The 15,029-nt window shown below is 39.2% G+C and overlaps 1 protein-coding gene across 1 annotated transcript in view; it reads left to right on the top strand.

The window, feature by feature from the left end:
- eif4ba (eukaryotic translation initiation factor 4Ba) overlaps positions 1 to 8,001 on the top strand; it is a 70,724-nt gene extending 62,723 nt beyond the window's left edge. The window contains exons 11-15 of the mRNA XM_059955987.1: positions 417 to 651; positions 2,561 to 2,598; positions 3,795 to 3,918; positions 4,332 to 4,401; positions 5,147 to 8,001. Coding sequence (XP_059811970.1) covers positions 417 to 651; positions 2,561 to 2,598; positions 3,795 to 3,918; positions 4,332 to 4,401; positions 5,147 to 5,218 — 539 coding nt within the window. The 3' untranslated portion in view covers positions 5,219 to 8,001. The remainder of the gene's footprint in view (positions 1 to 416; positions 652 to 2,560; positions 2,599 to 3,794; positions 3,919 to 4,331; positions 4,402 to 5,146) is intronic.
- The last annotated feature ends 7,028 nt before the right edge of the window (positions 8,002 to 15,029 follow it).

The raw sequence follows: 15,029 nt of genomic DNA, 5'->3' as shown, positions 1-15,029 counted from the left end.
GTAATGTATTTTGCAGAGTACAGTATGATTTTGTTTTGCTTGCTATTGCCACAATTATGCTACTTTAATTATATAATCAATGTAGTTCACAGATATAAATCATCAATTGTAGCTTGTGGAATATCCAGAATTGTGTTTAATATCACACTTAATTGACATGAAATTTGTTGATCAGCAGCAGTACAGTGCAAAGACCTAAAAATTACTGTGATTTACAAAATAAGGAATAACAGTTGGGATCATGGCAGTTTGCAATTCCTGTAAATCTGAAAAAATGATCAGCATTCACATGCAGCACCATTCATATTTGTAGAGTTGGGAAGTGTTGCTGTTAATATATTTGTTTTAAATTGTGATTTTTTTGATCTGGAAGTATTCCTTCTAAAGCAACTTATTTTCTATCTTCTCATTTCAAGCTACAGTCAGAAGAGAGAGTGAAAAATCATTGGATAATGAAGTGTTCAGCAAAGAAGAGGAGCCGCACTCACCAGTGTCCAAAACTTGTAAACCAGACCAGCTTCGACTTAAGGTTGTACCTGCCCCTCCACCTAAAGAAAATGCCTGGACAAAGCGAAGTAGTAACCAGAACACTGAGACAGAGGCCACAATGCCCCTTTCACCAAATAGTGTGTCATCGAGTAAATCACTCAGGTATAGATTGCAATTTTTTCCTAAATTCTTACACTGATCCATCTGTTAAAGATGCCACTGCTTGCACGAGTAGCTGCTTGGTTGGGCTATTACCAGGGGTCGGCAACCCGCGGCTCCGGAGCTGCATGCGGCTCTTTCATCTCTGTGCTGCGGCTCCCCGTGGTTTGTTAGTTTTTGAAATGTAATTCGAAATTTGAAGATTATGGTGATCTTGTACAATCTAAATAAAACGTTGTGGCGACCCCATTTCCTGGCACATCCGAACTGGCTCACAATTAGCCACCGTTCCGGCTAAGGGAGATAGCCTACGGGGGTTTGTGAGTACGTGTCTTTTGGAGCATCCGCGCCCACGGGGGGGCGGGTTGAGGGAGGCTTTAAAGCAAGGCTGTTTAGTTCGAATAAAGTTATTTTTGACTGCAGTGTCGTTATTTTAGCGCTGCGTGTAGCACACCGCTACAACGTGTTTTTTATCGCTATTAATATACGTCACCACTGCCAATGCCTGACACCCGCCAGTGCGCGATTTCTTTTAATTTTTCGATCCAAGGTAGGCTAACTATGGAGTAACCTTCAACATTAATGTCTTTTTTTCAGAGTTCAAAATGTTTTTGTTGCATGCAGAAATGTAATTTCGTTTTCTCTGCAGGAGTTCATCAATTTCATAAATGCAACACATTATAGTTTGTTTATACATAGCATAAAGGCAAAAAAAAACCGTTGTATGCAGTGTTATTTCATTTTAAATGTCAAACGGGTTTTGTGGCTCTCAGTGTTTTCTGTGGGAAATGGGTCCATATGGCTCTTTCAGTGGTAAAGGTTGCCGACCCCTGGGCTATACGAACTGCTAGAATCAATGGAATTGTCTACCTCTATATTTGTGCCTTCAAGAGAGTGAAACTGTAAGTAGGAAAATAACTATTGTTATTTTGACCGTGAAAATTGAGTTACAACGTTGTTGCATTTGGCATCATAAAGGATGAAGTTTCCTGAATAAATTAGTACAGTCGGCCCTCCTTATCCGCAGAGGATTGGTAGCGAGACCCCCCGCGGATACCAAAAAACGCAGATGCTCAGGTCCCTTCTTTAACCTGGCTCAGTGCGGTAGTCTTTAGGACCCAGCAGAACCCCAGAATTTATTTAACCTGTCTTAGTGTGGTGGACATTAGGACCTGGCAGCGCAGCTCTGAATCTGCAGTGTTTCTGTTCACGAAAATAATCACAATCACGATTGAAAATAAAGTGGAAGTAATAAAGCAATCAGAAAGAGGTGAAATGCCATTGGTCATTGGAAAAGTGTTAGGCTACAGTCGGTCAACAATCGGAACAATTTTAATGGAGAATGTGAAAGGCCCTGCCCCGATGAAAGCTACAATTATTACTAAGCAACACTAAGCAATTATTGAAATTCATATGTTTCTTAAGTGTTTTATATGCATAGAAAGGTAAAATATGTACTATATACTAAGAAAAACGTTTGACTAACTGATGCTAAATAATACCGGACATACCTGTTCCGACTTCAAATCCGACTTAAAGACAGACTCAAGAACAGAACTCATTCGTAACCTGGGGACTGCCTGTACTTTTAAGTCATTTCTAGATTACTTATAATATCACAATGTAAATGCTATGCAATACAACAGCTATGTAAATAGTTGTTATACTGTATTGTTTAAGGAATAATGACAAGAAAAAATAGTCTGTACATGCTCAAACAACGAGTGCTGGAGAGAGAACTTCCAAGTTTTCCTGATCCATGGTTCATCATTAAAAGCATCATTATGCTCAAATAAATGTACAATTTTTGTACTATTATAATTTGAATTTTACCTAGTATTAAAAACGTTTGTTGATAATGATTAAAACATATGGTGAATTTACAGTACATTGTGATCTGCCTTCTGTATAGGTCACCAAGTGGCAAAGCTGGACCAGTTCCACCAACAGGTATGGAATAAAAGCACTATTTAAGAGTATATCAATGAATAGCATAATAATACAAAGTTAAAACTGGGGGTGTATCTCTGTTAATCATAAGTTTTTGTTACTAGCAAAAAGTAATAATTTGTTTGTAACAAATTGATAAATGACGGATGGGTAACATTATTTTGTTTCTTCCTACCTCCTTTGCTAAGCAATTTCATGCTTTAAAGATTATCTAATTGTTCATTCACAGTGTGAAATTTAGGCAATCCATGCTATAAGTAAACAGCAGCATGAATTGATTTGAATGTTTTGACATTTCCACTGCAGAAAATATCCATGCTTTGACTTCAATGGAAGGAGGCAGTTATTAATACCTAGTTTTCCCCTGAACTGCTTAAATTAGTATTTGAATCAATTATTGCCTGATGATATCGTAACCTTGTTGAAAAGTTGCTCAGCTAATAATTTTCCAGGATCTCTTGATTAATATGGTGCCTCTTTTGTGTGGCCATTTTTGGAAATGTGCAAACACTTAATGGATAATGTCAGAATAATTACAATTATTGTCATTTGGTTATGTTATTTTCAGAGTGTCTCACCTACTGTAGAGTAAAGAAATTGAGAAAATCTAGCATTGTGGTTTTATTAAGATCAACCATATAGTTTTTGTTTGTAGGCGAGCACTGGGCAATCTGGCTTCATGAGCTGTTAAGTCCTGATAAGTAGTAGGTGTGTTGAGACAAAAGCAAACATGTCATAAAGCTATATTTTCCTTTAATTTAAAGAGTAACAGTGATTACGTCAAGTCCTGATGCAGTTAGTAAGTGTAGTTTTATAAAGAAGCTATGGACAGAGTTTTCCCGCTAATGTAAGGATACTTGAGTATTATTAGAATACAAAGGGCTATTATGGACTACAGCAGAAAACTTTCATAGCACTCACTAGAAAATAAAATGAGTAAGTTATTATATATGAGGCTGAGGCAGAGCTTGCAAATATTTTCCAGTTTCACTCTGGGCAAGATTGAATTTTGATTTTCAAAGTACTTAGCAAGTAAACACCAACTGTTAGAAAGCAAGAAATGTGTATAAGTTAGGGTTTTGTGGGATCTCTGGCTTAAGGATTCAAGGCAATCTATTACATTACATTGTTAAATCATTTCTAAATTACTGATCTGATCAGAACTGAGATTTTAATAAGCACTTTTTAAATTTTAGATGATAAAGCAGAATATGAAATAAAAGACAAAACTTCACCCAAAGAACGCAGCGGAGCCAACAGTGCTATGAGCCGGGGACAGAATGATAGCATAAACAAGGAAAGAAGGAAGGAATCAGAAAGGTTTGTTCTTCATAGCTGTTTCAAGATTTTGCTATTTTCTCACTGTCAAGTCAGAAGATTTCCCCTCATCATTGCAGATGTAGTTCTGACCAAACCATTTGCACTACAACTCCCTGAAGCTAAGCTCGTGAAAGAATTATATTTTAATTTGTGAAATTTGATATTGCTATCACCAAGATGTCTTGTAGTATGTATTAGCTTTAGTCTATGATTGTACTATCAGTGGGACTGATGGTGTACTTACTCTCTGCCACTGGAATTAGAGAACATTGCCAAATGTTAATCTGTACTCTTTATTGTACATGGTGCATCAGCAGGTCAGTTGATATTCTAAATATAACGTGTTGCAAAAGACATGATTTTATTGTTTTCTAATGCAGGATCAATACATAATATTTGCTTTTCGTCCACAGGAAAGACAAAAAGGGCCGTGATTCAAAACCTATAACTGAGCCAAAGAAATACGAGGAGTTGCCCACTCCTGTAAGTCATAGAAGTAGTCTTTTAATTGGAAAAGCATTGTCTGCAGTATAGAAACAAACTCTTGCATTCAACAAATCATTACGCATTGTTTTAGCCAAGTTAAGATGTGTGTTTCTTCTCAGATATTCAAACAACTGTATAAATAATTTGGGATTCTAAGTCCTGTGGTTAAGTATAGACATGGGTGATCAAAGTTACCTGCTTAGTCAACCTTCAGGGAAGGTATTCAATATCTGGAGGGGAAGGGGTATCTTTGACCAAGAACTCAACTGGTACAGCTATATATAACCAAGGGCAGATTAGAGGCAGGATGTCCCATGACAATCTTTTATCAGTTGCTCTAAATAGTGGAACTCCTTCCAACAAACTCTGGGTGTACCTTCACTAGAGGAGCTGCAAGAGTTCAAGAAATTGGTTCACTACCAGCTTAGGCAGTTAGATATGGACAACAAATGCTGGCCTTACATGTGATGCCTACAGTAGATCCCTTCATGGGGACCCAAAATATAATTGTACATATTATGTACGTGGGCATAAACAAGCACTGGAAAGGGTGCGATTTATTTTTCCACTAATAGAATATTGGCGATATTCCCTTTGGTTCTCTTGTTCAGAATGCTGTAGCTTCTATGGGATCATCATCAGCATGAGTAGTACTTGGCACCTTCAGGACAGAGATGGGGAAAGAATTGTGTATTGGAGCGTTTTAACTTATCCTGTGCTGTATATTGCCATCTTTCTGTAGAAATTCAGCTCGGCTAGCAAATATGCTGCTTTGATGATTGATGCTGATGAAGAAGGAGACAGTACAGACTAAAGTTCTGTTTGAGGAAAACGCATCCACTTTCCCTTTTCGGAGAACTGAAAGAATGAACTTCAATTAAAATGTGACTGTCAACAACCCATATGGCTTACATCTCCCGGAACTTTTTCTTGCATGCTGCTGCAGCCATTGAATATGAAACCTATGGAGATTTCATCTACCACTTAATATGTTGGCCTCTGGCTTTTGAGAAAACATTGTGTGCAGTAGTTAGAATGGTATTTTACATTTGGATGTCCCTCTTTTTTTAAAAAAGAAAAACCTAGTAAGGAGGTAAGGTTTGGCTAAAAGTGAATAATGGAAATAGTGGTTCATAGAGGAAAAGAAATTGTAATTGATGATGCACTTTCTAAAATAAAATTGGCTAGTGTGATTGGTACAAACAGTTGTCACAATTTCGGTGCCCCTTCCAAGATGTCAGATGATATTTTAAAATAAATTGGGATTTGGGTCATAATCAAGTAATTAATAATGGTGCGGTAACAGTTTTCCTGTTACCCCACCATAATCAAATTGGTCAACCTGCTACTGGGACTAATCATGAAATTCTACAGCAGTCTGTTGATATTACTAAACCCAGCATTATTTTTTTCTCCCCATAAATTTGAGAGTATTATGCTGTTGCTGTACAGCTGATTTGCTGGTATTTCAGGTGAGAGTTATTGGGGCCAAATTTGCTGATACATCCATCTATGAACAAATGTGTATGGGAATTAGTGGCCAATAGATGTGCTTTGTTTGAGAATGTATCTTAAAAGTAAAAACACACTTAGTGTAAACTTGTTTGCACAGCATACACATATATTGCCACAAGAAAATGGCTCATCTCCTTCACACAGGTTAAGATCTAGATCTTATTGATGTCTGATATCACAGACAAGTTTAAACATTTTCATCTGTTCTATTTTATAATTTTTTTTGAAATTCTTTCCAGTAAATATTGGAAACTGCCAACTCCAGGCTTATTCAGTTGTGGCATTGTTTTGATTGTGCATAAATACTGACATACAAACAGATTTCCAAACAATGGAGAGCAATTTGCACCAATCAAAGTGAAGTTTTCTACTGGAAAGTGAATTAAAATTACTGCATGTCAGATATTTGAACATACTGGATCAGGTTTTTTTTTGTTTTCACTATCATGAACAGGTTATATATACAAGGGTCTCTGATATTTGTAAGACTGCCATAAAGAATTGTTTTGACATGCATATGCATGATCCTAGAAAACTGCAGATTATACTGGTACAGTTTCTAGAGTCTTGGAGTATCATTGGATGAGTACTTTTAATTAATTAATTCAAGTTTCCATTCCAGTAACCTTGAGAAATCCCAACTTACCTCCCTGTCAAATTTCAAGTTCACTAGATGTTGCTCATTATTACATGTCACGGGTTGTAAAAGCAAGGGCAGATGCTTTATCAAAGTGAACATTGTAAAGATAGCTGAACACTGTCTAAACTGCTGTGCTTGAACTAACTGCAACACAGTTCACAAAACAGTGTCCCTTCACAAGTTAACACCAGAAGCATGTTGACCTTTTTACTAAAAGCTACCTTAGAAAACCTAGGAATGTAATAAATATGTTGCATTTTTGGCTACTCAGTCTGGTTTACAACCAATCCCAGTTCATGAAGGTTACAGCTTTTTTTGTGCTTGACAGCATATTCGAGTGGAGCTGAAAGAGCTGAAATTTTTTTACAGTTCATTGGTACAATGCAAACATTTTAACAGTTGCATTCTTATTTTTTGGGTGATCAGGTTTAGTTCTCAAAGGCATTTATATTGAAAAGTTTGCTTGAACAATTGGCTTTTGTGTTCTAACAATTGATAGTTCTGAAAATAATAAGACATAAAGATCAAAGATTGGGTCCTAATTAAATTCTCTTCAGTCACATTGAATCTGGATACTGTTGGGAATATTGATATTAAGACTTTTGCTTTTCACTACGAATCTTGCATGATCTTTTATTTGTTTAGTGCTGCAGCAAAGGGACTGTGTATTTAAATGTGCATCACTGAGTCTGTAAACAAGACCTTTTGATGAAAAGCAAGTGCAAAATGTGACTGCGATTTAAAAAAAATAAGAAAAAAAAATTAAAAAACAGCATTTCCTACTTTTAATTTATTTGCTCAGAATTAAAATGATCTTCAATGCACTATGCTGATTTGCCTAGTCACTAGCAGTCCAAACTGGATTTCAAAACAATTCAATCAAGCCCCCTTGATCCTTTTAACCCTTTCCAGCAGTAGCAGACTGTGTTTTACTCTTTACCAGCTTGAGTGATTTTATGCTGCGATGGTTTGTATGGATAATAAAGCAGTTTCATTCGACAGAAATAAATTTGATGCGTTCATAGTATCATCTGAAGAATTGTGATGGACAAAAATTGGACATATTTGTGTTTATTAAAATTGCCTGAAAGAAATCAAATTTAGAATTCTGGGGTTCAAGGTAAATAATACTACAGTCTGTGTTTTAAGAGAAATTCAGCTTTAAACACAGGTATTTATTGGTGATTCTCAGAAATGAGTTTTTTTCTCTCTCAATTCCTTTCCACCCCACTGCCATGACTACCACTACCCCGATATAGAAAAAAAATAATGAATTAGTTTACACATTACACACTGAGAGGACTTATGTAAAATTTGTATAATACCTTCTATTAAAAAAGATTTGTACTCTATAGTCTGCTTTCCAGGAGATGTCTTTTATTATCATGTATAATGCCCCATCCGTTTTCCTTCAAAATAAACTAATCTTTGGAATACCTTCACTATAGCTGCTGCTTAATTTCTGTGTCCTTTCTTTTGCCTTGTATAGTTCAAAACTTAAGATTCCCCACAGTGAAAGGGGAAGGTATTGTCTGATGCAAACACGAGGAAATCTGCAGATGCTGGAAATTCAAGCAACACACACAAAATGCTGGTGGAACACAACAGGCCAGGCAGCATCTATAGGAAGAAGCGCTGTTGGCGTTTCGGGCTGAGACCCTTTAAGCCACACTCGGGTTGGAGGAACAACACCTTATATTCCATCTGGGTAGCCTCCAACCTGATGGCATGAACATTGTTTTCTCTAACTTCCTTTAATGCCCCTCCTCCCCTTCTTTCCCCATCCCTAATTTATTTGTTCTCCCTCCCTTTTTTTCCTGCCTCTGCCCATCACTCTGCCTGTTCTCCATCTCCCTCTGGTGCTCCCCTCCCCCTTTCTTTCTCCCTAGGCCTCCCATCCCATGATCTTTTCCCTTCTCCAGCTCTGTATCCCTTTTGCCAATCATCTTTCTAGCTCTTAGCTTCATCCCACCTCCTCCTGTCTTCTATCATTTCAGATTTCCCCCTCCCCCCACTTTCAAATCTCTTACTATCTCTTCTTTAAGTTATTCCTGACGAAAGGTCTCAGCCCAAAACGTCGACAGTGCTTCTTCCTATAGATGCTGCCAGGCCTTCTGCGTTCCACCAGCATTTTGTGGGTATTGTCTGATGTTTGAGATTTCACAAGGTGCTTGATGATATAAGATTTTCTTGGAGCCTGCTTCCTCTAATGGTTATACATTCATCCCACAGGAGACTTTACAGAGATGTCCACTTTTCCTCTGACTTAATGTGTATCTATACCGTCTACAGTATAACACATGGCCACTGCAGAGGATTCTAATTGCTTTATAAGCACAATATCTGAAGCGCAACTTAAAAATGTTTTGGTGATCAAAATCAGTGTTTCTCAGACATTCAAGGGCTTGCAGAGATGCCACTGTCATGAAGTGCTACTTTATGTGTTAGCAGGTTGTATTTCATATTCCACTTGCAGGATGAATGAATGGCACATTCCAGATACTCAACAGTGTTGAACAAATCCCTATTAAGTAATGTAACAGTGAGCAAAAAGTGCAAGTCCTACACTTGTCAGAACTCTGTTGACAGGAGTTCAGAAGCAGTCACAAAGGACAAAGCCCTTGTGCTGTGGGTTTTGACAGAGGTGGAGGTGGGACATTGGTGTGGAAGTCAAATATCTCAAAGCTGGCAGAAATGCAAACAGTCAATCATAAGGATTTTTACCAGAAAAGCATTTACAGGATAGTCAGCAGTTACATCAAACAAAGGTGGCACTGGGCACCTGAAACAGTTTAAACCACTTACTGGTTCAAGTATAGGTTAAGAATGGCTGGTAAGGACATTTGATAAAGTAAGTTTATAGTACAGGATTTTAACATTTAGCATCCGAAAATCAGGTGCTTAATGGCCCAGAGTGTCCAGGTACTTGGAAAAACTCTAAATCGATTGGTTTATTTATTGTAGGCAACATTGTTAGTTTAAAAATTTCCGAAGATCCTTGCCAAAGATGTCCAATAAAGGAATACCCCAGAAGACTATACACTGATGGACAAAATGAAAAGCTTTTGATCTGTCACTGCCAGTGCAATATTAGCATTCATTTCAAAAGCATTAGAATATAAAAGCAAGGATGTAATGCTGAGACCTTATAAGGCATCGGTCAGACCACATTTGGAGTATCGAGAACAAGTCTGGGCCCTGTATTTGGCATTGGAGAGGATCCAGATGAGGTTTACAAGAATGATCCTGAGAATGAAAGGGTTAGTATATTAGTGTTTGATGGTTCTGGGCCTATACTTGCTGGAGTTTAGAAGAATGGGGGTGGGGGAAGTCTCATTGAAATCTAATAAATGAAAGGTGTAGATAGAGTGAATGTGGAGAGTCCAATAGTAGTGGGAGTCTAGCCAGAGGGTAGTGAACTCTTGGAGCCCAAGTCACTTTTAAAGTGAAAGTTGATAGCTACTTAATTAGTACAGGGAGAAAGGAGAATGGTATTGAAAGGGAAAATAAATCAGCCATGATTGGTGGAGAAAATCAATGGGGAAAATATTCTGCTCCTATGTCTTATGGTCGCAAACAAATAAGCGAGAGAAGAGGGAAGAAGAATTGTTAAAAATTTCATACCTGCTACATATGCCAACCTCAAACTAGCCCATTCATTCTTCATATTCTCAAGCAATAAAGGGGTTTTAAAGTTTCCAGGTGCCAGGAGTATGAGGCGTAATTGATTGAATGTGGAATGGTCAGGAAAAACTCACAATGGAATATACACAGGCTACCAGAAAAATTGATGTGATATTATAAGAGTTGTGGAATACAGTGTAGGCCAAAACTGTCCAGTGAGACAGACATAAATTTGGCTCTGTCAAGGGCAGGTTGTGCCTTACGAGCTTGATTGAATTTTTTGATGATGTGACTAAACACATTGATGAAGGAACAGCAGTAGATGTAGTGTATATGGGTTTCAGCAAGGCATTTGATAAGTTACCCCATGCGAGGCTAATTGAGAAAGTAAGGAGGCATGGGATCCAAAGGGACATTGCTTTGTTGATCCAGAACTGGCTTGCCCACAGAAGGCAAAGAGTGGTTGTAGACAGGTCATATTCTGCATGGAGGTCAGTCACCAGTGGTGTGCCTCGAGGATCTGTTCTGGGACCCCTACTCTTTGTGATTTTTATAAATGACCTGGATGAAGAAGTGGAGGGATGAGTTAGTAAAATTGGCTGATGACACAAAGGTTGGGGGTGTTGTGGATTGTGTGGAGGTCTGTCAGAAGTTACAGCAGGACATTGATAGGACGCAAAACTGGGCCGAGAAGTGGCAGGTGGAGTTCAAACCAGATAAGTGTGAGGTGGTTCATTTTGGTGGGTCAAATATGATAGCAGAATGTAGTATTAACGGTAAGACTCTTGGCAGTGTGGAGGATCAGAGGGATCTTGGGGTCTGAGTCCATAGGACACTTAAAGCTGCTACGCTGGTTGACTGTGGTTAAGAAGGCATTGGCCTTCATCAATCGTGGGATTAAGTTTAAGAGCCGAGAGATAATGTTGCAGCTACATAGGACCCTGGTCAGACCCCACTTGGAGTACTGTGCTCAGTTCTGGTTGCCTCACTACAGAAAGGACATGGAAGCCATAGAAAGGGTGCAGAGGAGATTTACAAGGGATGTTGCCTGGATTGGAGAGCATGCCTTATAGGTTGAGTGAACTCGGTTTTCTCTCCTTGGAGTGACAGAGGATGAGAGGTGTGCAAGGTGATGAGAGGCATTGATCATGTGGATAGTCAGAGGCTTTTCACCAGGGCTGAAATGGCTAGCTCAAGAGGGCACAGCTTTAAGGTGCTGGGGAGTAGGTACAGAGGAGGTGTCAGGTAAGTTTTTTACGCAGAGAGTGGTGAGTGGAATGGGCTGCTGGCAACGGTGGTGGAAGTGTAAGCGAAAGGGTCTTTTAAGAGACTCCTGGATGACTAGATGGAGCTTAGAAAAATAGAGGGCTATGGGTAAAGCCTAGGTAATTTGAAGGTAGGGACATGTTTGGCACAGCTTCGTGGGCCAAAGGGCCTGCATTGTGCTGTATGTTTTCTGTGTTTCTATAAATCAGGCTGGCTGGTCTATCCACCTTATTAGGCAGACAAGTTCAAATCCCAACCGCTCATTGAACAGAATAATGCTGCCTCCAGTACTTTATCAATAATAAATCACTGCCTTCTGGTAGTTAACACAAGCCATGAGAAACTCTTTTTATTCATATGTTTTGTTGATTGATCCATTAACATCTTCAACTAACTTTACAAGATTTGTGCACAAATAGCGAGTATGTCTTTTATTTGAATCCATAGAAGCACACTTCAATATGTATACTGTAACTTCTTACACTCCTTATCACAGAGGCAGCAATACCTCCACCACAATTATTCTAAACACTGGTACTCCTTAGCTACTCCCTTTACACTCATGACTGTAGCCTGATTCTATTCTAAGCTTCATCTACAAATTTACAGATGGTGTCACCATAGTGGGTTGCACCCCAAATGATGAGTCAGAGTACAGGAAGATGATAGAGAGCTTAGTAACAGTGGCATGACAACAATGTTTCAATGTCAACAAAAGAGCTGGGCATTGACTTCATGAAGAGGTGTGGTGGACCTACTCCTTTCTATATCAACATCATTGAAGTTGAGAACTTTGAGTTCTGAGGAGTGAACATCACCAGTAGACAACTGGTCTAACAACGCTATGTCATTGTGGGTAGAGCTAAGGAAGTGCAAGGATAAAAAGACCCTGATGGGAGTTGTATGCAGACCCCCAAACAGCAGTAAAGATGTGGCCTACAAATTACAATGGGAGATTGACAATGCATGCCAAAAGGGCAATGTTATAGTAATCATGAGGAACTTAAATATGCAGGTAAATTGGGAAAATCAGGTTGGTACTGGATTCCAGGAGGGACAATTTCTAGAGTGCCTACGATTTGGCTTTTAGAGCAGCCTGTGGTTAACCCACTAGAGGATCAGCTATTTTGGATTGGGTGTTGTGCAATGAACCAGAATTGATTAGAGAGCTTAAGGTAAAAGAACTTAGGGAAAAATTATCATAATATAATAAATTCAGCCTGAAATTTGAGGAGAAGCTAAAGTCTGCTCTATCAGTATTACAGTGGAGTAAAGGGAATTACAAAGACACGAAAGGAGTTGGCCAGAATTGATCAGAAAAGAACACTGGCATGGATGATGGCAGAGCAGCAATGGCTGGAATTTCTAGAAGCAGTTCAGGCATAGGATATATATATCCCAAAAAGGATGAAGTATTCTTAAAGGAAAGATGACACAACTATGGCCAACAAGAGAAGTCAAAGTCAACATAAAAGTCAAAGAGAGGGCATACAATAGAGTAAAAATTAGAGGATTGGGAAGCTTTAAAAAAAAACAACAGAAGGCAACTGAAGTCATTAAGAAGGTAAAGATGGAATACAAAAGTAAGCTAGTCAATAATATTAAAGATACCAAAAGTTTCTTCAGCTAGAAAGAGTGCAAAAGAAAGTAGACGTTGGACTACTGGAAAATAATGCTGGAGAGGTAGAAATGGGGTACAAGGAAATGGCTGAGTATTTTGCATCAGCCTTCATGGTGGAAGACATGAGTAGTATGGTAGAAATTCCAGGTGTTGTGTCAGGAAGTGTGTGAAGTTACTATAACTAGACAGAAGGGTAGTCACCTGAACCAGCTGGTGTACACCCCAGAGTTGTGAAAGGGATGGCTGAAGAGATTGTGGAGGCATTAGTAATGATCTTTCAAGAATCACTAAATTCCGGAATGGTTCTGGAGGACTGGAAAATTATAAATGTCACTCTATATTTACAGGGGCAGAAGGAGTGAAACTACAGGCGAGATAGTCTGACCTCAGTGGTTGTTAAAATGTTGAAGTTGATTATTAAGGATGAGGTCTCAGGGTACTTCAGCTTGATTTCATCAAGGGAAAATCTTGCCTGATAAATCCGTTGAAATTTTTGGAAGAGATAACAAGCAGGATTGACAAAAGAGAATTGACTGATGTGTACTTGGATTTTCAGAAGGCCTTCAACAAGGTGCCACACATGAAGCTGCATAACATGTTAAGAGCCTGTATTACGGGAAAGATTCTAGAATGGATAGAGCATTGACTGATTGGCAGGAGGCAAACAGTGGGAATAAAGGGAGCCTTTTCTGGTTGTCTGCCAGTGATTAGTGTTGTTCCACAGGGGTCTGTGTTGGAACCAATTCTGTTTACGTTATATGTCAATGATTTGGATGATGGAATTGATGGTTGTGTTGCATAGTTTGCATATAATAATGAAGATAGGATGGTGGGGCAAGTAGTTTTGAGGAAGTAGCAAGGCTACAGAAGCCCTTAGACAGATTTAGAAGAATGGGGAAATAATATAGTGTATGGTCATGCACTTTGGTAGAAGAAAATACAAAAAACTGAGGTGCAAAAGGACTTAGGAGTCCTTGTGCAGGATTCCCTCAAGGTTAATTTGCATGTTGAGACTGTGGTGAGGAGGGCAAATAAAGTGCTAGCATTCATTTCAAGAGGACTAGAATATAAAAGCGAGGATGTAATGTTGATCCTTTAACATGTATACCACTTTGGATACATTTGTGGGGAGTTGATCTCCCGGGGAAATGTCATGGCGAATGGGTTACAGGCACTGAGCATGAGTCCGTGGTACAGAAGGGAAAGAGAGAGAAGAACAGAGTGGTAGTGTTAGAGGATTCGATAGTGAGGGGAACAGACAGGAGATTCTGTGGACGTGAACGGGACACCTGGATGGTATGTTGCCTCCCAGGTGCCAGGGTCAGGAATGTCTCAGATCATGTCCACAACATTTTGGAGAGGGTGGAGCAATCAGATGTCTTGGTACATATTGGTACCAATGACATAGGAAGGAAAAGCAACGAGGTCCTGAAAAGAGAATTTAGAGAGCTAGGTAGAAAGCTGAGAAGCAGGACCTCCAGGGTAGTCATTTCTGGATTATTGCCTGTGCCATGTGCCAGTGAGGGTAGAAACAGGATGATTTGGCAAATAAATGTGTGGCTGAGAAGGTAGTGCAGGGGCAGGCCTTCAGGTTCTTGGATCAATTGGGATCTCTTCTGGGGGAGGTATGACCTGTACAAAAGTGATGGGTTGCACCTGAACCTGAGGGGGACCAATATTCTCGCAGGCAGGTTTGTTGGAGTTGTTGGGGCAGGTTTAAACTAATTTGGCAGTGAGGTGGGAACCAGAGTGAAGGAACTCAGGATAGGACAGATGGTAAAAAAGTAAATGCATGCATTCAGGCTGTCAGGAAGGGCAGGGAGGTGATGGGACTTAGATGCAGCCATCAGGCTGAGTATCAAAACATTAGGGATGCAGAATCAAAGGACAGCAAATATGGTACTCAAGGTTTTGTATCTCAATGCACAGAGTATAAGAAATAAGGTGGATGATCTTGTT

This window comes from Hypanus sabinus, chromosome X1, assembly GCF_030144855.1.
Source record: "Hypanus sabinus isolate sHypSab1 chromosome X1, sHypSab1.hap1, whole genome shotgun sequence".
Classification (NCBI taxonomy): Eukaryota; Metazoa; Chordata; class Chondrichthyes; order Myliobatiformes; family Dasyatidae; genus Hypanus; species Hypanus sabinus.
This window is presented reverse-complemented; position numbering and strand designations above follow the sequence as displayed.